The sequence below is a fragment of the Ascaphus truei genome, chromosome 10 (genome assembly GCF_040206685.1).
Source record: "Ascaphus truei isolate aAscTru1 chromosome 10, aAscTru1.hap1, whole genome shotgun sequence".
Taxonomy (NCBI): domain Eukaryota; kingdom Metazoa; phylum Chordata; class Amphibia; order Anura; family Ascaphidae; genus Ascaphus; species Ascaphus truei.
The window spans coordinates 62,276,334-62,299,772 of NC_134492.1; the positions used below are offsets into that span (position 1 = coordinate 62,276,334).

The 23,439-nt window shown below is 57.0% G+C and overlaps 1 protein-coding gene across 5 annotated transcripts in view; it reads left to right on the forward strand.

Annotated features, from left to right (window-relative positions):
• CAMSAP2 (calmodulin regulated spectrin associated protein family member 2) overlaps positions 1-23,439 on the forward strand; it is a 198,952-nt gene that overhangs the window by 121,333 nt on the left and 54,180 nt on the right. For all 5 annotated transcript variants that reach the window (XM_075617069.1, XM_075617066.1, XM_075617071.1 and 2 more), the window contains 3 exons: positions 10,759-10,900; positions 19,143-19,282; positions 22,771-22,861. In XM_075617069.1, the coding sequence (XP_075473184.1) occupies positions 10,759-10,900; positions 19,143-19,282; positions 22,771-22,861 (373 nt within the window). The remainder of the gene's footprint in view (positions 1-10,758; positions 10,901-19,142; positions 19,283-22,770; positions 22,862-23,439) is intronic.

Here is a 23,439-nt window from a genome sequence, read left to right on the forward strand (position 1 = left end):
AATGCTTTAGAATTGTTTTTTTTTTGTTTCCATTTTGGAACAGTCTCTAGTTTACAAAATGTTTTCTGTTCCCCTCCGAATGTTTGTATATTTACTCATTTTAGGAGGGGAGGAGACAGAGATAGAGACAGAGAGAGACAGAAAGGAGGGGAGGAGTCAGAGAGAGAGACAGCAAGGAGGGGAGGAGTCAGAGAAAGAGAGACAGCAAGGATGTGAAGACACAGCAAGGAGGGGAGGAGAGATAGCAAGGAGAGGAGGCGTCAGAGAGAGAGACAGCAAGGAGGGGAGGAGTCAGAGAGAGAGAGACAGAAAGGATGTGAAGACAGACAGCAAGGAGGGGAGGAGAGACAGCAAGGAGAGGAGGATTCAGAGAGAGACAGCAATGAGGGGAGGAGTCAGACAGATGACGAGGAGGAGGGAATGGAGAGCATTGTTTACATGGACCAGGAAAGAGTGCAAAGATAGGGGGGGAGAGAGTGCAAAGAGGAGCAGGGCGTGATGGAGGAGAGAACGTATGTTAATCCGTGTACAGCTAGTATAGATATATAAAGTAGTGACACCTTCTTTCAAGCTGTGTAATACGGCAGCCATAAGCTTCTAGTGGTCCATGTTACAATGAGTTCTCGTTTGCATGCCATTACCCAGAATCCCTAGCTGCAGTGGAAGCACTATGCTAGGAGATAAAGGGGAAGAGCAGGGTTGCAGGCCTGCCCGAGACGTGCAATGGACTCACAACGTGGGATTTGTTTTGCTGTGCCCTGCAGGGGGGTTGTGTTACCTTTATCACCCACCATAACGTGTTTAATGTGCGGTTATCTTCAAACGCCAACAAAGTCATCGATATTCAAAAATGCCAAAATACGCCGTTTGGCGAATTTCAATGTTGACAAAATATTCGCCCATCTCCATGTTTCTCTACCATATCACGCCGGCTTCTGTCTCGCCTCGCCCGGCACCCGAGGTCTCGCAGTGTCTCTGGCTTCTGTCACGCCTCGCCCCGGCACCCGAGGTCTCGCAGTGTCTCTGGCTTCTGTCTCTCCTCGCCCGGCACCCGAGGTCTCGCAGTGTCTCTGGCTTCTTTCTCTCCTCGCCCGGCACCCGAGGTCTCGCAGTGTCTCTGGCTTCTGTCACGCCTCGCCCCGGCACCCGAGGTCTCGCAGTGTCTCTGGCTTCTGACTCTCCTCACCCGGCACCCGAGGTCTCGCAGTGTCTCTGGCTTCTGTCTCCTCGCCCGGCACCCGAGGTCTCGCAGTGTCTCTGGCTTCTGTCTCTCCTCGCCCCGGCACCCGAGGTCTCTCAGTGTCTCTGGCTTCTGTCTCTCCTCGCCCGGCACCCGAGGTCTCGCAGTGTCTCTGGCTTCTGTCTCTCCTCGCCCGGCACCCGAGGTCTCGCAGTGTCTCTGGCTTCTGTCTCTCCTCACCCGGCACCCGAGGTCTCGCAGTGTTTCTGGCTTCTGTCTCTCCTCGTCCGGCACCCGAGGTCTCGCAGTGTCTCTGGCTTCTGTCTCTCCTCGCCCGGCACCCGAGGTCTCGCAGTGTCTCTGGCTTCTGTCTCTCCTCGCCCGGCACCCGAGGTCTCGCAGTGTCTCTGGCTTCTGTCTCTCCTCGCCCGGCACCCGAGGTCTCGCAGTGTCTCTGGCTTCTGTCTCTCCTCGCCCGGCACCCGAGGTCTCGCAGTGTCTCTGGCTTCTGTCTCTCCTCGCCCGGCACCCGAGGTCTCGCAGTGTCTCTGGCTTCTGTCTCTCCTCGCCCGGCACCCGAGGTCTCGCAGTGTCTCTGGCTTCTGTCTCTCCTCGCCCGGCACCCGAGGTCTCGCAGTGTCTCTGGCTTCTGTCTCTCCTCGCCTGGCACCCGAGGTCTCGCAGTGTCTCTGGCTTCTGTCTCTCCTCGCCCGGCACCCGAGGTCTCGCAGTGTCTCTGGCTTCTGTCTCTCCTCGCCCGGCACCCGAGGTCTCGCAGTGTCTCTGGCTTCTGTCTCTCCTCGCCCGGCACCCGAGGTCTCGCAGTGTCTCTGGCTTCTGTCTCCCCTCGCCCGGCACCCGAGGTCTCGCAGTGTCTCTGGCTTCTGTCTCTCCTCGCCCGGCACCCGAGGTCTCGCAGTGTCTCTGGCTTCTGTCTCACCTCGCCCGGCACCCGAGGTCTCGCAGTGTCTCTGGCTTCTGTCTCTCCTCGCCCGGCACCCGAGGTCTCGCAGTGTCTCTGGCTTCTGTCTCTCCTCGCCCGTTACCCGAGGTCTCGCAGTGTCTCTGGCTTCTGTCTCTCCTCGCCCGGCACCCGAGGTCTCGCAGTGTCTCTGGCTTCTGTCTCTCCTCGCCCGGCACCCGAGGTCTCGCAGTGTCTCTGGCTTCTGTCTCCCCTCGCCCGGCACCCGAGGTCTCTCAGTGTCTCTGGCTTCTGTCTCTCCTCGCCCGGCACCCGAGGTCTCGCAGTGTCTCTGGCTTCTGTCTCTCCTCGCCCGGCACCCGAGGTCTCGCAGTGTCTCTGGCTTCTGTCTCTCCTCGCCCGGCACCCGAGGTCTCGCAGTGTCTCTGGCTTCTGTCTCTCCTCGCCCGGCACCCGAGGTCTCGCAGTGTCTCTGGCTTCTGTCTCTCCTCGCCCCGGCACCCGAGGTCTCTCAGTGTCTCTGGCTTCTGTCTCTCCTCGCCCGGCACCCGAGGTCTCGCAGTGTCTCTGGCTTCTGTCTCTCCTCGCCCGGCACCCGAGGTCTCGCAGTGTCTCTGGCTTCTGTCTCTCCTCGCCCGGCACCCGAGGTCTCGCAGTGTCTCTGGCTTCTGTCTCTCCTCGCCCGACACCCGAGGTCTCGCAGTGTCTCTGGCTTCTGTCTCTCCTCGCCCGGCACCCGAGGTCTCGCAGTGTCTCTGGCTTCTGTCTCTCCTCGCCCGACACCCGAGGTCTCGCAGTGTCTCTGGCTTCTGTCTCTCCTCGCCCGGCACCCGAGGTCTCGCAGTGTCTCTGGCTTCTGTCTCTCCTCGCCCGTTACCCGAGGTCTCGCAGTGTCTCTGGCTTCTGTCTCTCCTCGCCCGGCACCCGAGGTCTCGCAGTGTCTCTGGCTTCTGTCTCTCCTCGCCCGGCACCCGAGGTCTCGCAGTGTCTCTGGCTTCTGTCTCTCCTCGCCCGGCACCCGAGGTCTCGCAGTGTCTCTGGCTTCTGTCTCTCCTCGCCCGGCACCCGAGGTCTCGCAGTGTCTCTGGCTTCTGTCTCTCCTCGCCCGGCACCCGAGGTCTCGCAGTGTCTCTGGCTTCTGTCTCTCCTCGCGCCGGCACCCGCGGTCTCGCAGTGTCTCTGGCTTCTGTCTCTCCTCGCCCGGCACCCGAGGTCTCGCAGTGTCTCTGGCTTCTGTCTCTCCTCGCCCGGCACCCGAGGTCTCGCAGTGTCTCTGGCTTCTGTCTCTCCTCGCCTGGCACCCGAGGTCTCGCAGTGTCTCTGGCTTCTGTCTCTCCTCGCCCGGCACCCGAGGTCTCGCAGTGTCTCTGGCTTCTGTCTCTCCTCGCCCGGCACCCGAGGTCTCGCAGTGTCTCTGGCTTCTGTCTCTCCTCGCCCGGCACCCGAGGTCTCGCAGTGTCTCTGGCTTCTGTCTCCCCTCGCCCGGCACCCGAGGTCTCGCAGTGTCTCTGGCTTCTGTCTCTCCTCGCCCGGCACCCGAGGTCTCGCAGTGTCTCTGGCTTCTGTCTCTCCTCGCCCGGCACCCGAGGTCTCGCAGTGTCTCTGGCTTCTGTCTCTCCTCGCCCGGCACCCGAGGTCTCGCAGTGTCTCTGGCTTCTGTCTCTCCTCGCCTGGCACCCGAGGTCTCGCAGTGTCTCTGGCTTCTGTCTCACCTCGCCCGGCACCCGAGGTCTCGCAGTGTCTCTGGCTTCTGTCTCTCCTCGCCCGGCACCCGAGGTCTCGCAGTGTCTCTGGCTTCTGTCTCTCCTCGCCCGGCACCCGAGGTCTCGCAGTGTCTCTGGCTTCTGTCTCTCCTTGCCCGGCACCCGAGGTCTCGCAGTGTCTCTGGCTTCTGTCTCTCCTCGCCCGGCACCCGAGGTCTCGCAGTGTCTCTGGCTTCTGTCTCTCCTCGCCCCGGCACCCGAGGTCTCGCAGTGTCTCTGGCTTCTGTCTCTCCTCGCCCGGCACCCGAGGTCTCGCAGTGTCTCTGGCTTCTGTCTCTCCTCGCCCGGCACCCGAGGTCTCGCAGTGTCTCTGGCTTCTGTCTCTCATCGCCCGGCACCCGAGGTCTCGCAGTGTCTCTGGCTTCTGTCTCTCCTCGCCCGGCACCCGAGGTCTCGCAGTGTCTCTGGCTTCTGTCTCTCCTCGCCCCGGCACCCGAGGTCTCGCAGTGTCTCTGGCTTCTGTCTCTCCTCACCCGGCACCCGAGGTCTCGCAGTGTCTCTGGCTTCTGTCTCCCCTCGCCCGGCACCCGAGGTCTCGCAGTGTCTCTGGCTTCTGTCTCTCCTCGCCTGGCACCCGAGGTCTCGCAGTGTCTCTGGCTTCTGTCTCCCCTCGCCCGGCACCCGAGGTCTCGCAGTGTCTCTGGCTTCTGTCTCTCCTCGCCCGGCACCCGAGGTCTCGCAGTGTCTCTGGCTTCTGTCTCTCCTCGCCCGGCACCCGAGGTCTCGCAGTGTCTCTGGCTTCTGTCTCTCCTCGCCCGGCACCCGAGGTCTCGCAGTGTCTCTGGCTTCTGTCTCTCCTCGCCCGGCACCCGAGGTCTCGCAGTGTCTCTGGCTTCTGTCTCTCCTCGCCCGGCACCCGAGGTCTCGCAGTGTCTCTGGCTTCTGTCTCTCCTCGCCCGGCACCCGAGGTCTCGCAGTGTCTCTGGCTTCTGTCTCTCCTCGCCCGGCACCCGAGGTCTCGCAGTGTCTCTGGCTTCTGTCTCTCCTCGCCCGGCACCCGAGGTCTCGCAGTGTCTCTGGCTTCTGTCTCTCCTCGCCCGGCACCCGAGGTCTCGCAGTGTCTCTGGCTTCTGTCTCTCCTCGCCCGGCACCCGAGGTCTCGCAGTGTCTCTGGCTTCTGTCTCTCCTCGCCCGACACCCGAGGTCTCGCAGTGTCTCTGGCTTCTGTCTCTCCTCGCCCCGGCACCCGAGGTCTCGCAGTGTCTCTGGCTTCTGTCTCTCCTCGCCCGGCACCCGAGGTCTCGCAGTGTCTCTGGCTTCTGTCTCTCCTCGCCCGGCACCCGCGGTCTCACAGTGTCTCTGGCTTCTGTCTCTCCTCGCCCGACACCCGAGGTCTCGCAGTGTCTCTGGCTTCTGTCTCTCCTTACCCGGCACCCGAGGTCTCGCAGTGTCTCTGGCTTCTGTCTCTCCTCGCCCGGCACCCGAGGTCTCGCAGTGTCTCTAGCTTCTGTCTCTCCTCTCCCGGCACCCGAGGTCTCGCAGTGTCTCTGGCTTCTGTCTCTCCTCGCCCGGCACCCGAGGTCTCACAGTGTCTCTGGCTTCTGTCTCTCCTCGCCCGACACCCGAGGTCTCGCAGTGTCTCTGGCTTCTGTCTCTCCTCGCCCGGCACCCGAGGTCTCGCAGTGTCTCTGGCTTCTGTCTCTCCTCGCCCGGCACCCGAGGTCTCGCAGTGTCTCTGGCTTCTGTCTCTCCTCGCCCGGCACCCGAGGTCTCGCAGTGTCTCTGGCTTCTGTCTCTCCTCGCCCGGCACCCGAGGTCTCGCAGTGTCTCTGGCTTCTGTCTCTCCTCGCCCGGCACCCGAGGTCTCGCAGTGTCTCTGGCTTCTGTCTCTCCTCGCCCGGCACCCGAGGTCTCGCAGTGTCTCTGGCTTCTGTCTCTCCTCGCCCGGCACCCGAGGTCTCGCAGTGTCTCTGGCTTCTGTCTCTCCTCGCCCGGCACCCGAGGTCTCGCAGTGTCTCTGGCTTCTGTCTCTCCTCGCGCCGGCACCCGCGGTCTCGCAGTGTCTCTGGCTTCTGTCTCTCCTCGCCCGGCACCCGAGGTCTCGCAGTGTCTCTGGCTTCTGTCTCTCCTCGCGCCGGCACCCGAGGTCTCGCAGTGTCTCTGGCTTCTGTCTCTCCTCGCCCGGCACCCGAGGTCTCGCAGTGTCTCTGGCTTCTGTCTCTCCTCGCCCGGCACCCGAGGTCTCGCAGTGTCTCTGGCTTCTGTCTCTCCTCGCCCGTTACCCGAGGTCTCGCAGTGTCTCTGGCTTCTGTCTCTCCTCGCCCCGGCACCCGAGGTCTCGCAGTGTCTCTGGCTTCTGTCTCTCCTCGCCCGGCACCCGAGGTCTCGCAGTGTCTCTGGCTTCTGTCTCTCCTCGCCCGGCACCCGAGGTCTCGCAGTGTCTCTGGCTTCTGTCTCTCCTCGCCCGGCACCCGAGGTCTCGCAGTGTCTCTGGCTTCTGTCTCTCCTCGCGCCGGCACCCGCGGTCTCGCAGTGTCTCTGGCTTCTGTCTCTCCTCTCCCGGCACCCGAGGTCTCGCAGTGTCTCTGGCTTCTGTCTCTCCTCGCCCGGCACCCGAGGTCTCGCAGTGTCTCTGGCTTCTGTCTCTCCTCGCCCGACACCCGAGGTCTCGCAGTGTCTCTGGCTTCTGTCTCTCCTCGCCTGGCACCCGAGGTCTCGCAGTGTCTCTGGCTTCTGTCTCTCCTCGCCCGGCACCCGAGGTCTCGCAGTGTCTCTGGCTTCTGTCTCTCCTCGCCCGGCACCCGAGGTCTCGCAGTGTCTCTGGCTTCTGTCTCTCCTCGCCCGTTACCCGAGGTCTCGCAGTGTCTCTGGCTTCTGTCTCTCCTCGCCCGGCACCCGAGGTCTCGCAGTGTCTCTGGCTTCTGTCTCTCCTCGCCCGTTACCCGAGGTCTCGCAGTGTCTCTGGCTTCTGTCTCTCCTCGCCCGGCACCCGAGGTCTCGCAGTGTCTCTGGCTTCTGTCTCTCCTCGCCCGACACCCGAGGTCTCGCAGTGTCTCTGGCTTCTGTCTCTCCTCGCGCCGGCACCCGAGGTCTCGCAGTGTCTCTGGCTTCTGTCTCTCCTCGCGCCGGCACCCGCGGTTTCGCAGTGTCTCTGGCTTCTGTCTCTCCTCGCCCCGGCACCCGAGGTCTCGCAGTGTCTCTGGCTTCTGTCTCTCCTCGCCCGGCACCCGAGGTCTCGCAGTGTCTCTGGCTTCTGTCTCTCCTCGCCCGGCACCCGAGGTCTCGCAGTGTCTCTGGCTTCTGTCTCTCCTCGCCCGGCACCCGAGGTCTCGCAGTGTCTCTGGCTTCTGTCTCTCCTCGCCCGGCACCCGAGGTCTCGCAGTGTCTCTGGCTTCTGTCTCTCCTCGCCCGTTACCCGAGGTCTCGCAGTGTCTCTGGCTTCTGTCTCTCCTCGCCCGTTACCCGAGGTCTCGCAGTGTCTCTGGCTTCTGTCTCTCCTCGCCCGGCACCCGAGGTCTCGCAGTGTCTCTGGCTTCTGTCTCTCCTCGCCCGACACCCGAGGTCTCGCAGTGTCTCTGGCTTCTGTCTCTCCTCGCGCCGGCACCCGAGGTCTCGCAGTGTCTCTGGCTTCTGTCTCTCCTCGCCCGGCACCCGAGGTCTCGCAGTGTCTCTGGCTTCTGTCTCTCCTCGCCCGGCACCCGAGGTCTCGCAGTGTCTCTGGCTTCTGTCTCTCCTCGCCCGGCACCCGAGGTCTCGCAGTGTCTCTGGCTTCTGTCTCTCCTCGCCCGGCACCCGAGGTCTCGCAGTGTCTCTGGCTTCTGTCTCTCCTCGCCCGGCACCCGAGGTCTCGCAGTGTCTCTGGCTTCTGTCTCTCCTCGCCCGGCACCCGAGGTCTCGCAGTGTCTCTGGCTTCTGTCTCTCCTCGCCCGGCACCCGAGGTCTCGCAGTGTCTCTGGCTTCTGTCTCTCCTCGCGCCGGCACCCGAGGTCTCGCAGTGTCTCTGGCTTCTGTCTCTCCTCGCGCCGGCACCCGAGGTCTCGCAGTGTCTCTGGCTTCTGTCTCCTCGCCCGGCACCCGAGGTCTCGCAGTGTCTCTGGCTTCTGTCTCTCCTCGCCCGGCACCCGCGGTTTCGCAGTGTCTCTGGCTTCTGTCTCTCCTCGCCCGGCACCCGAGGTCTCGCAGTGTCTCTGGCTTCTGTCTCTCCTCACCCGGCACCCGAGGTCTCGCAGTGTCTCTGGCTTCTGTCTCTCCTCGCCCGGCACCCGAGGTCTCGCAGTGTCTCTGGCTTCTGTCTCTCCTCGCGCCGGCACCCGAGGTCTCGCAGTGTCTCTGGCTTCTGTCTCTCCTCGCCCGGCACCCGAGGTCTCGCAGTGTCTCTGGCTTCTGTCTCTCCTCGCCCGGCACCCGAGGTCTCGCAGTGTCTCTGGCTTCTGTCTCTCCTCGCCCGACACCCGAGGTCTCGCAGTGTCTCTGATCCCATACATTGAAACTGCAGCGTCCCACTTGGCCTCTTGGTTCTTAGGGGGCAGTGCAGTGAAAGGGTTAACGCATGGAGAGCTCAAATCCAGCCCGCAAGACCCTCCCACGGGTCCGCTTGTCAGGATACCCCTGCTTCAGCACAGGTGGCTCAATCAGTAACTCAGTTTGAGTCTCTGAGCCACCTGTGCTGAAGCAGGGACTGATTGAACCACCTGTGCTGAAGCAGGGATATCCTTACCACCTGACCTATTGGGGGGGGGGTCTTGAGGACTGGAGTTGTCCACCAGTCTTTGACTGAGCCACCAGTGCTGAAGCAGGGATATCCTGAAAACCTGACCTGTTGTGGGGGTCTTGAGAACTGGCGTTGCCCTTCCCCCGCGTTAACGGTATAACCCCGGTAGAACTAACATCAGGTGACAGCAGCGGGTCTCCGACAAACGGACAGCGATGAATCTAACGGCTGCAGCCACCGAAATCATGTTTCCGCCCCAAGAATAGACAAGTCCCTCCATTTCTGCTCAGGAAATGATTTTATTTTGCACGGTGTGTGTGTGTGCGTGTGTGTGTGTGTGTGTGCGTGTATGTGTGCGTGTATGTGTGCGTGTGCGTGTGTGTGTGCGTGTGCGTGTATATATATATATTTTCTGCATGTGCACCTGTGTCTTCTGGGATTTGTCAAAGACAAACATTTTATTTAAAAATGATAATAAACAAAATGAAGTCGCGTTGCTAAGGCTGCGCTTATAGTGCCAGAGACGCGACGTCAAAACAAATGCATTGTCGCCGTCGTCTGTGCTTATATTGCACGCGAAGGCGCCACCAAGCGACAGCGCAACCAAAAATCTGGTAGTCACTGTTATTTGATTTTTTAAGCGACGATCTCCCCTGGTGGCCAATCACAGAGCTTCTCCGTCCCTCTGCCCTCCCCCTTTTGTGATGTCACTGGCCTTGTAGCCAGGTGACGTCATCCGTCGCTGTCACCACCAGCAACAAAGCCAGTGACGTCACGAAAGGGGGCGGGCCGCGGTTTCTGATTGGTTTAGAGACAGTCACATGTGGCGACTGTCTCTAAAAAATCTAATTTATTAAATAAGCGCTTGCGACAGAGTCAGTGTATTTGTTTCGGAGCGACGTCGCGTCACCGTCACCAGGCACTATAAGCGCAGCCTCAGGGCTCGCTCACACAGGCTGCTACTTCAGCTTGCTTGCGTTCACGCCTCCGCCGCGCGCTCCTGCAGCCCAGCGATCTCTGCTCAAACTGCCGGTGTTTGGGGGCGTGGCGGGGGGCGTAACGCACACGTCACGGAGCTGGTTCACGACTGTAGCACCAAATTTCAATTTGGGTTGTGCCGGCAAAATGTCGCAGCGACCACGCTGCACTTTGCCGCCGGTGGAGTTTTACGAATAACCAGAAATTGTGACTGACGTGCGCACGCACTTCTCAACGCGGCCTGTCTGAGCGAGGCCTAAGGCTGGGACATTGCTGGCAGTGGGTTTCAGTGACAATGAGTTTCCTGCTCTTGTTTTCTTTTATTAATCTGGTCAGAGCGAGGGCACGCGCCCCCCTCCCCAGAGATTATCGGGGGTCTCCTGGCACCCAGTCACGCCCGTGGCTCCAGAGATATTTGTCGTTCTTTTGCGACAGTTTTGACACACATAAAACCACCAGGGTCACCAATAGAAAAGAGTTTTCTGTTGGCTCCCAGAACGAGCACTGGCACCCAGCCGCCATATTGTTTCCCCGGTATATTGCTTGTCCACCTCGGGCTCTCCGGTATAATGGGGAAAAAATAAACAAATGTAACAATTACCCCCCTCCCCCCCTGGGATTGTTGCTTTAAGGCCTTCTTTAAATTAACAGGACTTGGGTGGGCCACGGGTTCTGTCCGTTGTGCCCCTAGCCCGCAACTCCAGTTCTCAAGGGCCACCAACCGGCCAGCTTTTCAGGATATCCCAGCTTCAGCACAGGGTGGCTCATTCAGTCTCTGCTTCAGCACAGGGTGGCTCAATCAGTCCTAGCTTCAGCACAGGGGGCTCAATCAGTCCTAGCTTCAGCACAGGGTGGCTCAATCAGTCCCAGCTTCAGCACAGGGTGGCTCAATCAGTCCCAGCTTTAGCACAGGGTGGCTCAATCAGTCCCAGCTTCAGCACAGGGTGGCTCAATCAGTCCCAGCTTCAGCACAGGGTGGCTCAATCAGTCCCAGCTTCAGCACAGGGTGGCTCAATCAGTCTCAGCTTCAGCACAGGGTAGCTAAATCAGTTCCAGCTTCGGCACAGGTGGATCAATCAGTCTCAGCTTCAGCACAGGGTAGCTAAATCAGTCCCAGCTTCGGCACAGGTGGATCAATCAAAGATTGGGCCACTGATTGGGCCACCTGTGCTGAAGCAGGGAGAGCCTGAAAACCTGACTGTTTGGTGGCCCTTGAGGCCCGGCGTTGCCGCCCCGGCGTAACCCCTGCTTCTGTGCGTCACAGGCTCGGTACAGGAAGGAGCCGGCCCCCCTGACCCCGCTGCCGTGCATTCCCCCGATGGGAAACCTGCTAAAGGACGGGACGGACGGGTGCGTGCTCTCCGCCCTCATACACTTCTACTGCCCGGACCTGCTCAGGCTGGAGGGTGAGTCATTCCATGTGTTTCCTGCACGCCCTCGGGGGTCGCAGGGCGTAGGGGGTCTTTCCAGCGGGGTGTTTGTAGGGCCAAAGAGTACGGAAACCCTAAGCAAAAAATAATCAAATTAATATCCATAGTTAAAAAAATAAACTACAACTTATTGTTTGTGCAGCTTTCGATGTCCGTAGGAATATTTATGTTTTTGGGATTTTGTCCCCCAAAAATCTGTATTTCTGGTAAAGCTGCAGAGCAAGCAATATCCTACGTGGGTTTTTTTTAAAATATATAAATCAGTTCTGTGCTTTGTGAAAATAATTGTAGCATTTTTTTAAACAACTCTGGATGGCATTTTTAATGTAACAAGCATTTTTTGTTTCTATAGCAACCATTTACAAAGTCACATCCCCTTCCTCTTCTGAAACAGGATCTGGCACGCCCCTTTTTTGAACCCCGCCCTGTCTCTAGCAGTGCACCAATTGTATCTAGTGACTGCCTGGTCACATGATCTTCCCCACAGAACTTTGCATCTTTGGTCCTCTTCTGCTGCACTGACAGCCATTTAGCGAACCGCCGAGCCGAATCTTCGCCGATCGATCTCAAGAGAACGGATCAATCGGCAACTTAGCTAATTACTTACCTTTGTGGGGATTGTATTGATGCGATTATTAAAGGGGGGAAAGTAATAATAACAAAACGTCAGTTTGGACGGCTGCTTTATGCCGTTTTTTATTTGAGTTCAGAAACCCCCAAATCTCTCCGATTTTTTGGTTCTTTGGCGGTTGAGATTTGCTCCGGTAATGCGAATATTACGAGGTACGGCGCTGTCCAATGAGGGCGGAAGTGTTCATTATTTTTTCCCCCGGATCTTGTTCAAATGAGTTTGTTTCGCTTTTCACCGGGAACGCAGAATTCTGCGGCAGTCATTACCAGATCCGATTAACGACACGGACCCATTTTTACACGGGAAGCCAATGAGGGGAAATGGTTTGTTAGGGTTTAGGAGTAGGTAGATGGGAAGAATGCTGCCCTTTGAAGTGGAAGACCCTAGTTCGAATCTCGCAGTCCACTTTCCTTGCGGCCGTCACTCTTTCCCATGGGTGTGTTTCCTGAGCGATGTACAGCGCTGTGTGACGCGGGTGTTTCCTGAGCGATGTACAGCGCTGTGTGACGCGGGTGTTTCCTGAGCGATGTACAGCGCTGTGGGACGCGGGTGTTTCCTGAGCGATGTACAGCGCTGTGTGACGCGGGTGTTTCCTGAGCGATGTACAGCGCTGTGGGACGCGGGTGTTTCCTGAGCGATGTACAGCGCTGTGTGACGCGGGTGTTTCCTGAGCGATGTACAGCGCTGTGGGACGCGGGTGTTTCCTGAGCGATGTACAGCGCTGCGGGACGCGGGTGTTTCCTGAGCGATGTACAGCGCTGTGGGACGCGGGTGTTTCCTGAGCGATGTACAGCGCTGTGGGACGCGGGTGTTTCCTGAGCGATGTACAGCGCTGCGGGACGCGGGTGTTTCCTGAGCGATGTACAGGGCTGTGGGACGCGGGTGTTTCCTGAGAGATGTACAGCGCTGTGGGACGCGGGTGTTTCCTGAGTGATGTACAGCGCTGTGGGACGCGGGTGTTTCCTGAGCGATGTACAGCGCTGTGGGACGCGGGTGTTTCCTGAGCGATGTACAGCGCTGTGGGACGCGGGTGTTTCCTGAGCGATGTACAGCGCTGTGTGACGCGGGTGTTTCCTGAGCGATGTACAGCGCTGTGGGACGCGGGTGTTTCCTGAGAGATGTACAGCGCTGTGGGACGCGGGTGTTTCCTGAGCGATGTACAGCGCTGTGGGACGCGGGTGTTTCCTGAGCGATGTACAGCGCTGTGTGACGCGGGTGTTTCCTGAGCGATGTACAGCGCTGTGGGACGCGGGTGTTTCCTGAGCGATGTACAGCGCTGTGGGACGCGGGTGTTTCCTGAGCGATGTACAGCGCTGTGGGACGCGGGTGTTTCCTGAGCGATGTACAGCGCTGTGGGACGCGGGTGTTTCCTGAGCGATCTACAGCGCTGCGGGACGCGGGTGTTTCCTGAGCGATGTACAGCGCTGCGGGACGCGGGTGTTTCCTGAGCGATGTACAGCGCTGCGGGACGCGGGTGTTTCCTGAGCGATGTACAGCGCTGTGGGACGCGGGTGTTTCCTGAGAGATGTACAGCGCTGTGGGACGCGGGTGTTTCCTGAGAGATGTACAGCGCTGTGGGACGCGGGTGTTTCCTGAGCGATGTACACACGCGGGTGTTTCCTGAGCGATGTACAGCGCTGTGGGACGCGGGTGTTTCCTGAGCGATGTACAGCGCTGTGTGACGCGGGTGTTTCCTGAGCGATGTACAGCGCTGTGGGACGCCGGTGTTTCCTGAGCGATGTACAGCGCTGTGGGACGCGGGTGTTTCCTGAGCGATGTACAGCGCTGTGGGACGCGGGTGTTTCCTGAGCGATGTACAGCGCTGTGGGACGCGGGTGTTTCCTGAGCGATGTACAGCGCTGTGGGACGCGGGTGTTTCCTGAGCGATGTACAGCGCTGCGGGACGCGGGTGTTTCCTGAGCGATGTACAGCGCTGCGGGACGCGGGTGTTTCCTGAGCGATGTACAGCGCTGCGGGACGCGGGTGTTTCCTGAGCGATGTACAGCGCTGTGTGACGCGGGTGTTTCCTGAGCGATGTACAGCGCTGTGTGACGCGGGTGTTTCCTGAGAGATGTACAGCGCTGCGGGACGCGGGTGTTTCCTGAGAGATGTACAGCGCTGCGGGACGCGGGTGTTTCCTGAGAGATGTACAGCGCTGCGGGACGCGGGTGTTTCCTGAGCGATGTACAGCGCTGTGGGACGCGGACGTTTCCTGAGCGATGTACAGCGCTGTGGGACGCGGGTGTTTCCTGAGCGATGTACAGCGCTGTGTGACGCGGGTGTTTCCTGAGCGATGTACAGCGCTGTGGGACGCGGGTGTTTCCTGAGCGATGTACAGCGCTGTGTGACGCGGGTGTTTCCTGAGCGATGTACAGCGCTGTGGGACGCGGGTGTTTCCTGAGCGATGTACAGCGCTGTGGGACGCGGGTGTTTCCTGAGCGATGTACAGCGCTGTGTGACGCAGGGGTTTCCTGAGCGATGTACAGCGCTGTGGGACGCGGGTGTTTCCTGAGCGATGTACAGCGCTGTGGGACGCGGGTGTTTCCTGAGAGATGTACAGCGCTGTGGGACGCGGGTGTTTCCTGAGAGATGTACAGCGCTGTGGGACGCGGGTGTTTCCTGAGAGATGTACAGCGCTGTGTGACGCGGGTGTTTCCTGAGCGATGTACAGCGCTGTGGGACGCGGGTGTTTCCTGAGCGATGTACAGGGCTGTGGGACGCGGGTGTTTCCTGAGCGATGTACAGCGCTGTGGGACGCGGGTGTTTCCTGAGCGATGTACAGCGCTGTGGGACGCGGGTGTTTCCTGAGCGATGTACAGCGCTGTGGGACGCGGGTGTTTCCTGAGCGATGTACAGCGCTGTGGGACGCGGGTGTTTCCTGAGCGATGTACAGCGCTGCGGGACGCGGGTGTTTCCTGAGCGATGTACAGCGCTGTGTGACGCGGGTGTTTCCTGAGCGATGTACAGCGCTGTGGGACGCGGGTGTTTCCTGAGCGATGTACAGCGCTGTGGGACGCGGGTGTTTCCTGAGCGATGTACAGCGCTGCGGGACGCGGGTGTTTCCTGAGCGATGTACAGCGCTGCGGGACGCGGGTGTTTCCTGAGAGATGTACAGCGCTGTGGGACGCGGGTGTTTCCTGAGCGATGTACAGCGCTGCGGGACGCGGGTGTTTCCTGAGCGATGTACAGCGCTGCGGGACGCGGGTGTTTCCTGAGAGATGTACAGCGCTGTGGGACGCGGGTGTTTCCTGAGCGATGTACAGCGCTGTGGGACGCGGGTGTTTCCTGAGAGATGTACAGCGTTGTGGGACGCGGGTGTTTCCTGAGCGATGTACAGCGCTGTGGGACGCGGGTGTTTCCTGAGCGATGTACAGCGCTGTGGGACGCGGGTGTTTCCTGAGCGATGTACAGCGCTGTGGGACGCGGGTGTTTCCTGAGCGATGTACAGCGCTGCGGGACGCGGGTGTTTCCTGAGCGATGTACAGCGCTGTGTGACGCGGGTGTTTCCTGAGCGATGTGCAGCGCTGTGGGACGCGGGTGTTTCCTGAGCGATGTACAGCGCTGTGGGACGCGGGTGTTTCCTGAGCGATGTACAGCGCTGTGGGACGCGGGTGTTTCCTGAGCGATGTACAGCGCTGCGGGACGCGGGTGTTTCCTGAGCGATGTACAGCGCTGTGTGACGCGGGTGTTTCCTGAGCGATGTACAGCGCTGTGTGACGCGGGTGTTTCCTGAGCGATGTACAGCGCTGTGTGACGCGGGTGTTTCCTGAGCGATGTACAGCACTGTGTGACGCGGGTGTTTCCTGAGCGATGTACAGCGCTGTGGGACGCGGGTGTTTCCTGAGCGATGTACAGCGCTGTGGGACGCGGGTGTTTCCTGAGCGATGTACAGAGTGTGGGACGCGGGTGTTTCCTGAGCGATGTACAGCGCTGTGTGACGCGGGTGTTTCCTGAGCGATGTACAGCGCTGTGTGACGCGGGTGTTTCCTGAGCGATGTACAGCGCTGTGTGACGCGGGTGTTTCCTGAGCGATGTACAGCGCTGTGGGACGCAGGTGTTTCCTGAGCGATGTACAGCGCTGTGTGACGCGGGTGTTTCCTGAGCGATGTACAGCGCTGTGTGACGCGGGTGTTTCCTGAGCGATGTACAGCGCTGTGGGACGCGGGTGTTTCCTGAGCGATGTACAGCGCTGTGTGACGCGGGTGTTTCCTGAGCGATGTACAGCGCTGCGGGACGCGGGTGTTTCCTGAGCGATGTACAGCGCTGTGTGACGCGGGTGTTTCCTGAGCGATGTACAGCGCTGTGGGACGCGGGTGTTTCCTGAGCGATGTACAGCGCTGTGTGACGCGGGTGTTTCCTGAGCGATGTACAGCGCTGCGGGACGCGGGTGTTTCCTGAGCGATGTACAGCGCTGCGGGACGCGGGTGTTTCCTGAGAGATGTACAGCGCTGCGGGACGCGGGTGTTTCCTGAGCGATGTACAGCGCTGTGGGACGCGGGTGTTTCCTGAGCGATGTACAGCGCTGCGGGACGCGGGTGTTTCCTGAGCGATGTACAGCGCTGCGGGACGCGGGTGTTTCCTGAGAGATGTACAGCGCTGTGGGACGCGGGTGTTTCCTGAGCGATGTACAGCGCTGTGGGACGCGGGTGTTTCCTGAGAGATGTACAGCGCTGTGTGACGCGGGTGTTTCCTGAGCAATGTACAGCGCTGTGTGACGCGGGTGTTTCCTGAGCGATGTACAGCGCTGTGGGACGCGGGTGTTTCCTGAGCGATGTACAGCGCTGTGGGACGCGGGTGTTTCCTGAGCGATGTACAGCGCTGCGGGACGCGGGTGTTTCCTGAGCGATGTACAGCGCTGTGTGACGCGGGTGTTTCCTGAGCGATGTACAGCGCTGTGTGACGCGGGTGTTTCCTGAGCGATGTACAGCGCTGTGTGACGCGGGTGTTTCCTGAGCGATGTACAGCGCTGTGTGACGCGGGTGTTTCCTGAGCGATGTACAGCGCTGTGGGACGCGGGTGTTTCCTGAGCGATGTACAGAGTGTGGGACGCGGGTGTTTCCTGAGTGATGTACAGCGCTGTGGGACGCGGGTGTTTCCTGAGCGATGTACAGCGCTGTGTGACGCGGGTGTTTCCTGAGCGATGTACAGCGCTGTGTGACGCGGGTGTTTCCTGAGCGATGTACAGCGCTGTGTGACGCGGGTGTTTCCTGAGCGATGTACAGCGCTGTGGGACGCGGGTGTTTCCTGAGCGATGTACAGCGCTGTGTGACGCGGGTGTTTCCTGAGCGATGTACAGCGCTGTGGGACGCGGGTGTTTCCTGAGAGATGTACAGCGCTGCGGGACGCGGGTGTTTCCTGAGCGATGTACAGCGCTGTGTGACGCGGGTGTTTCCTGAGCGATGTACAGCGCTGTGGGACGCGGGTGTTTCCTGAGCGATGTACAGCGCTGTGGGACGCGGGTGTTTCCTGAGCGATGTACAGCGCTGTGGGACGCGGGTGTTTCCTGAGCGATGTACAGCGCTGTGGGACGCGGGTGTTTCCTGAGCGATGTACAGCGCTGTGGGACGCGGGTGTTTCCTGAGCGATGTACAGCGTGTGCTCCGGTTCAGTGTAACATGGGGGGATGGGCTGGTGTTTTCTCTTTGCTCCGGTTCCGTGTAACGTGGGGGGATGGGCTGGTGTTTTCTCTCTGCTCCGGTTCCGTGTAACGTGTGGGGATGGGCTGGTGTTTTCTCTCTGCTCCGGTTCCGTGTAACGTGGGGGGATGGGCTGGTGTTTTCTCTCTGCTCCGGTTCCGTGTAACATAGGGGGACGGGCTGGTGTTTTCTCTCTGCTCCGGTTCCGTGTAACGTGTGGGGATGGGCTGGTGTTTTCTCTCTGCTCCGGTTCCATGTAACATGGGGGGATGGGCTGGTGTTTTCTCTCTGCTCCGGTTCCGTGTAACATGGTGGGACGGGCTGGTGTTTTCTCTCTGCTCCGGTTCCGTGTAACGTGTGGGGATGGGCTGGTGTTTTCTCTCTGCTCCGGTTCCTTGTAACGTGAGGGGACAGGCTGGTGTTTACTCTCTGCTCGGGTTCCGTGTAATGTGGGGGGATGGGCTGGTGTTTTCTCTCTGCTCCGGTTCCGTGTAACGTGGGGGGGTGGGCTGGTGTTTTCTCTCTGCTCCGGTTCCGTGTAATGTGGGGGGATGGGCTGGTGTTTTCTCTCTGCTCCGGTTCCGTGTAACGTGAGGGGACGGGCTGGTGTTTTCTCTCTGCTCCGGTTCCGTGTAACGTGGGGGGAGGGGCTGGTGTTTTCTCTCTGCTCCTATTCCGTGTAACGTGGGGGGACGGGCTGGTGTTTTCTCTCTGCTCCGGTTCCGTGTAACGTGAGGGGACGGGCTGGTGTTTTGTCTCTGCTCCGGTTCCGTGTAACGTGGGGGGATGGGCTGGTGTTTTCTCTCTGCTCCTGTTCCATGTAACGTGGGGGGGTGGACTGGTGTTTTCTCTCTGCTCCGGTTCCGTGTAACGTGGGGGGATGGGCTGGTGTTTTCTCTCTGCTCCGGTTCCGTGTAACATGGGGGGACGGGCTGGTGTTTTCTCTCTGCTCCGGTTCCGTGTAACGTGGGGGGATGGGCTGGTGTTTTCTCTCTGCTCCGGTTCCGTGTAACGTGGGGGGACGGGCTGGTGTTTTCTCTCTGCTCCGGTTCTGTGTAACGTGGGGGGACGGGCTGGCGTTTTCTCTCTGCTCCGGTTCCGTGTAACGTGGGGGGGATGGGCTGGTGTTTTCTCTCTGCTCCGGTTCCGTGTAACGTGGGGGGATGGGCTGGTGTTTTCTCTCTGCTCCGGTTCCGTGTAACATGGGGGGACAGGCTGGTGTTTTCTCTCTGCTCCGGTTCCGTGTAACGTGGTGGGATGGGCTGGTGTTTTCTCTCTGCTCCTGTTCCGTGTAACATGAGGGGACGGGCTGGTGTTTTCTCTCTGCTCCGGTTCCGTGTAACGTGGTGGGACGGGCTGGTGTTTTCTTTCTGCTCCGGTTCCGTGTAACGTGGGGGGATGGGCTGGTGTTTTCTCTCTGCTCCGGTTCCGTGTAACGTGGGGGGACGGGCTGGTGTTTTCTCTCTGCTCCGGTTCCGTGTAACGTGGGGGGACAGGCTGGTGTTTTCTCACTGCTCCGGTTCCGTGTAACGTGGGGGGACGGGCTGGTGTTTTCTCTCTGCTCCGGTTCCGTGTAACGTGGGGGGACGGGCTGGTGTTTTCTCTCTGCTCCGGTTCCGTGTAACATGGGGGGGGTGGGCTGGTGTTTTCTCTCTGCTCCGGTTCCGTGTAACGTGGAGGGATGGGCTGGTGTTTTCTCTCTGCTCCGGTTCCGTGTAACGTGGGGGGACGGGCTGGTGTTTTCTCTCTGCTCCGTTTCCGTGTAACATGGGGGGGGTGGGCTGGTGTTTTCTCTCTGCTCCGGTTCCGTGTAACGTGGGGGGATGGGCTGGTGTTTTCTCTCTGCTCCGGTTCCGTGTAACGTGGGGGGATGGGCTGTTGTTTTCTCTCTGCTCTGGTTCCGTGTAACGTGGGGGGACGGGCTGGTGTTTTCTCTCTTCTCCCATTGTAGACGTTTGCTTTAAGGAGTCCATGTCCCTGGCCGACAGTCTGTCCAACCTGCAGTTGATCCAGGACTTCTGCCACGAGTACCTGAGCGGGTGCTGCCACTTCACTGTGGAAGACATGTTATACGCATCATCTTCCATCAAGGTAACGTTCTCTTGTCTGGATTCGGAGAGCCACAGGGACCAGGCCACACGGGCAAACAAGATCTTACCTTGCATTAAACGGCCAATGGATGGAAGGGAAGTAAACATAATTATTCCCCTTTACAAAGCATTAGTAAGACCACACCTTGAATATGGAGTACAGTTTGGAGCACCAATCCTAAGAAAATACATTCTGGAACTAGAGAGAGTGCAGAGAAGAGCCACCAAATTAATAAAGGGGATGGACATTCTAACTTATGAGGAGAGGCTAGCTAAATTAGATATATTTACATTAGAAAAGAGGCGTCTAAGAGGGGATATGATAACTATATACAAATATATTCGGGGACAGTACAAGGAGCTTTCAAAAGAACTCTTCATCCCACGGGCAGTACAATGGACTCGGGGTCATCCCTTACGGTTGGAGGAAAGGAGATTTCACCAGCAACAAAGGAAAGGGTTCTTTACAGTAAGGGCAGTTACAGTGTGGAATTCATTACCCATGGAGACTGTGATGGCAGATACAATAGATCTGTTCAAAAAAGGTTGGACATCTTTTTAGAAAGAAAAGGTATACAGGGATATACCAAATAAGTAAACTTGGGAAGGATGTTGATCCAGGGATTAATCCGATTGCCAATTCTTGGAGTCAGGAAGGAATTTATTTTCCCTTATGAGATATCATTGGATGATATGACACTGGGGTTTTTTGTTTGCCTTCCTCTGGATCAATAAGTAAGTATAGATATAGGATAAAGTATCTGTCGTCTAAATTTAGCATAGGTTGAACTTGATAGACGTACGTCTTTTTTCAACGTCATCTACTATGTAACTATGTAACTTTACTATGTACCTATGTAACAATGTAACTATCATTCACATCTTGATGCTATTGATTTCAGATTAGTGCAAATAAACCCAAATAATTTAGTCATTCTGTATTGAAAACAGTGGGATTTCCAATCCAGTAAAAAACGCGATAGTGTCATTTTTTACCGTTAAGCTGAGTCCCCGATGTTACTTACATATATAAATATATGTAAGTCCCCGCTCACGCTGTGCGCGTTCTCGTGCGCGGGCACACACGCTCACCCGCCCTCGCCGCTTAGCTAAACAAAAACCTATACCGTACCCGCACGCTCAACTACCCGCAATGCCCGCCCTCTCCCCCGCGCGCGTGTGTACAAGCAGGACACCCGGTGCTCATGCTTGGAGCGCTCTCCAAGGCTGAGCGAGCTCAGCGCCAGCGGGGACTCAGCCTAAGAAGGGCAGGTTTAAGGAGAAACTTTGTTATTTAGGGAATTTGAAAATGGCGGCTGTGGCAATTTGTCTACAAAACAGCGAGATTTATGGTAATTAAAACAAAAAAGGCGCCTTGTAATTTTATAAGCTGTAATGTATTTTTTTCTCTTTTATTTTTTTTTTCCTGTTTTAAAGACTAAAAAAATGAGTATGATTACAGTACTATTAAACCAGTTGGATTTAGCTAATAATTGGATTTAGCTAATTATTGGATTTAGCTAATTATTGGATTTAGCTAATTATTGGATTTAGCTAATAATTGGATTTAGCTAGTATGTGGATTTAGCTAATATTTGGATTTAGCTAATAATTGGATTTAGCTAATAATTGGATTTAGCTAATAATGTGTATTTGATGCTTACACAAAACAGAATGAAATCGTCGTCGCTTTTCTGGTTATAAGAAACCCCTCCTCTAAAAATGAGGCTTAGAAAAAAAAGAAATCAAACAATTATTTTGTAAATCTACTTATCAAGCAGGAGAATTAAATATACACAAGAAATTGAGGTATTATAAGGATAAATTATTTAGGGGTAATTAAACCATGGGGACTTCGTAATTATGCGATCTTCTGCGGTTGAACGAAGACTTAAACCGTTGTGTCTTTTTGTATACATAACCGCAAGAGTTATGGGAAATAAGGGGCTTTTTAAAAGCATATATATGCTGCCACCTCACGTACATAGGGGGGAAAGGGAATCCATGGTATAAATAGACATTGGAAGAGGTTTTTGGAATTGTTCATATAAAGTGCTGAGATGTAAGGAAATTATGAAGGTTATCTCTCTAAATCCACGTGCAAACCATAGATATTCAAAGGGTCTGTCCCACGCAGGGGCAAAGTGACCTAATGACAGGGACGTTATTCTGGAGGCCAGGGTCATATGTAAGATGATTTAGCCCAGATAGCTTCAACTCGGCCCTCTTTTCAAAGCACAACAAGTTCTGTTTCTTCACTTTATTGAGGGAAAGCAGGGTAAAAGACAGGCACTTGTGAAGAGATGTGGTGTTGAGATAATGCCTCTCTGTGGGTGCTTGGTAGTTAAGGGCAGGTGAAAAGGGTAATCCTACCAGTACAGCAGTTACAGCAGGGTACTCACTCATCCAGAGGTGATGGTGGAAAAGGAAGTGAGGGGCAAGGGTCACACTAAAAGTGAAGTGACACTGTACTAACTGTCAGCAAGGACAGGGGGGGAAATGGGAAAGCCCATTAACTTGGAGGATCTCAGAGGCTGCAGTAGCAGTTCACTGATTACATGCCCAGAGGCAAAAAATGCAACATTGTTGCATATCACACAGGCACAGTATGTGTGTGCAAACTCCATGCAGCTGAAAATAAGAACTGACAGGCAGAAGCTGCGAAGGAAAGAGGGGGGTGAATCAGAAATACAGTTCTTGTTCCATGACAGACATGTTTAATGGGTTAAAGGGTCAGTCCCACGTAGGAGCAAAGTGACCTAATGACAGGGACGTGTTTAATGGGTTAAAGGGTCAGTCCCACGCAGGGGCAAAGTGACCTAATGACAGGGACGTGTTTAATGGGTTAAAGGGTCAGTCCCACGTAGGAGCAAAGTGACCTAATGACAGGGACGTGTTTAATGGGTTAAAGGGTCAGTCCCACGTAGGAGCAAAGTGACCTAATGACAGGGACGTGTTTAATGGGTTAAAGGGTCAGTCCCACTCAGGGGCAAAGTGACCTAATGACAGGGACGTGTTTAATGGGTTAAAGGGTCAGTCCCACGTAGGAGCAAAGTGACCTAATGACAGGGACGTGTTTAATGGGTTAAAGGGTCAGTCCCACTCAGGGGCAAAGTGACCTAATGACAGGGACGTGTTTAATGGGTTAAAGGGTCAGTCCCACGCAGGGGCAAAGTGACCTAATGACAGGGACGTGTTTAATGGGTTAAAGGGTCAGTCCCACGTAGGAGCAAAGTGACCTAATGACAGGGACGTGTTTAATGGCAGAAGACTGTTTAGTACATATGGGCCAGTGCCTTTCTGCCTTACGTCCCTTCTATGGCCACAATAACCCACTGGCAGGGACATATTTAAGGGCTTAAATTAAGGCAACTGACATGTGTTTTTTTCCCATAACTCAGACACTTTTCGGAAACCATGCATGGCTCGCTTTTGTTTCCCAGAATCCTCTCCTGCAGCCTTGGCTCACTGTCTTGTGCTTCTCCACAGGCGAATTACTTGGTGTTCATGGCTGAACTCTTCTGGTGGTTTGAAGTAGTGAAACCATCATTTGTGCAGCCGAGAGTTATCGCCCCGCAAGGTAATAATGCAGCAAAATCAGGACATAGGACTCTGGCCCATTGTCCCAGGCATTATATATAGCACTGTGTGCTCATTTGCATGTAATTTCCCAGAATCCCATGCTGCAGTGGAAGCACTGTATTCTAGGTGATAATGGTGAAAAGCAGGATTGCAGACATGTCTAAGACATGTGAATGTGCTCACAAGTGATATTTTTATATGATATATATATATATATATATATACACACACGCACACTATAGCGGGTTCCTGAGCCCGTGTGGGGCCTGCCACCTAGTAAGGCCCCAAACTGTACCTTAATGTGGGGGGGTATAGCTGTCACTTACAGAAGGAACTTCCCACAATGCTTTTCACCCACAGCAGCAAGGCATTGTGGGGCGTGACTTTGGAAGCTCCCGCAGTGCGTGACAGCTATACCCCCCATGCTGCCTGCACACACTGAGGGGCAGTTTGGGGGATTATTAGACGCGTGTTCCCCCTGAGCTCAGGACGCCACACTACCTGGGATCGATCTGATGAGTCGGCGATCAGATTTATTCATTAGGGGTTCAAATATCTTCTAGCAGGGGGAGCGCA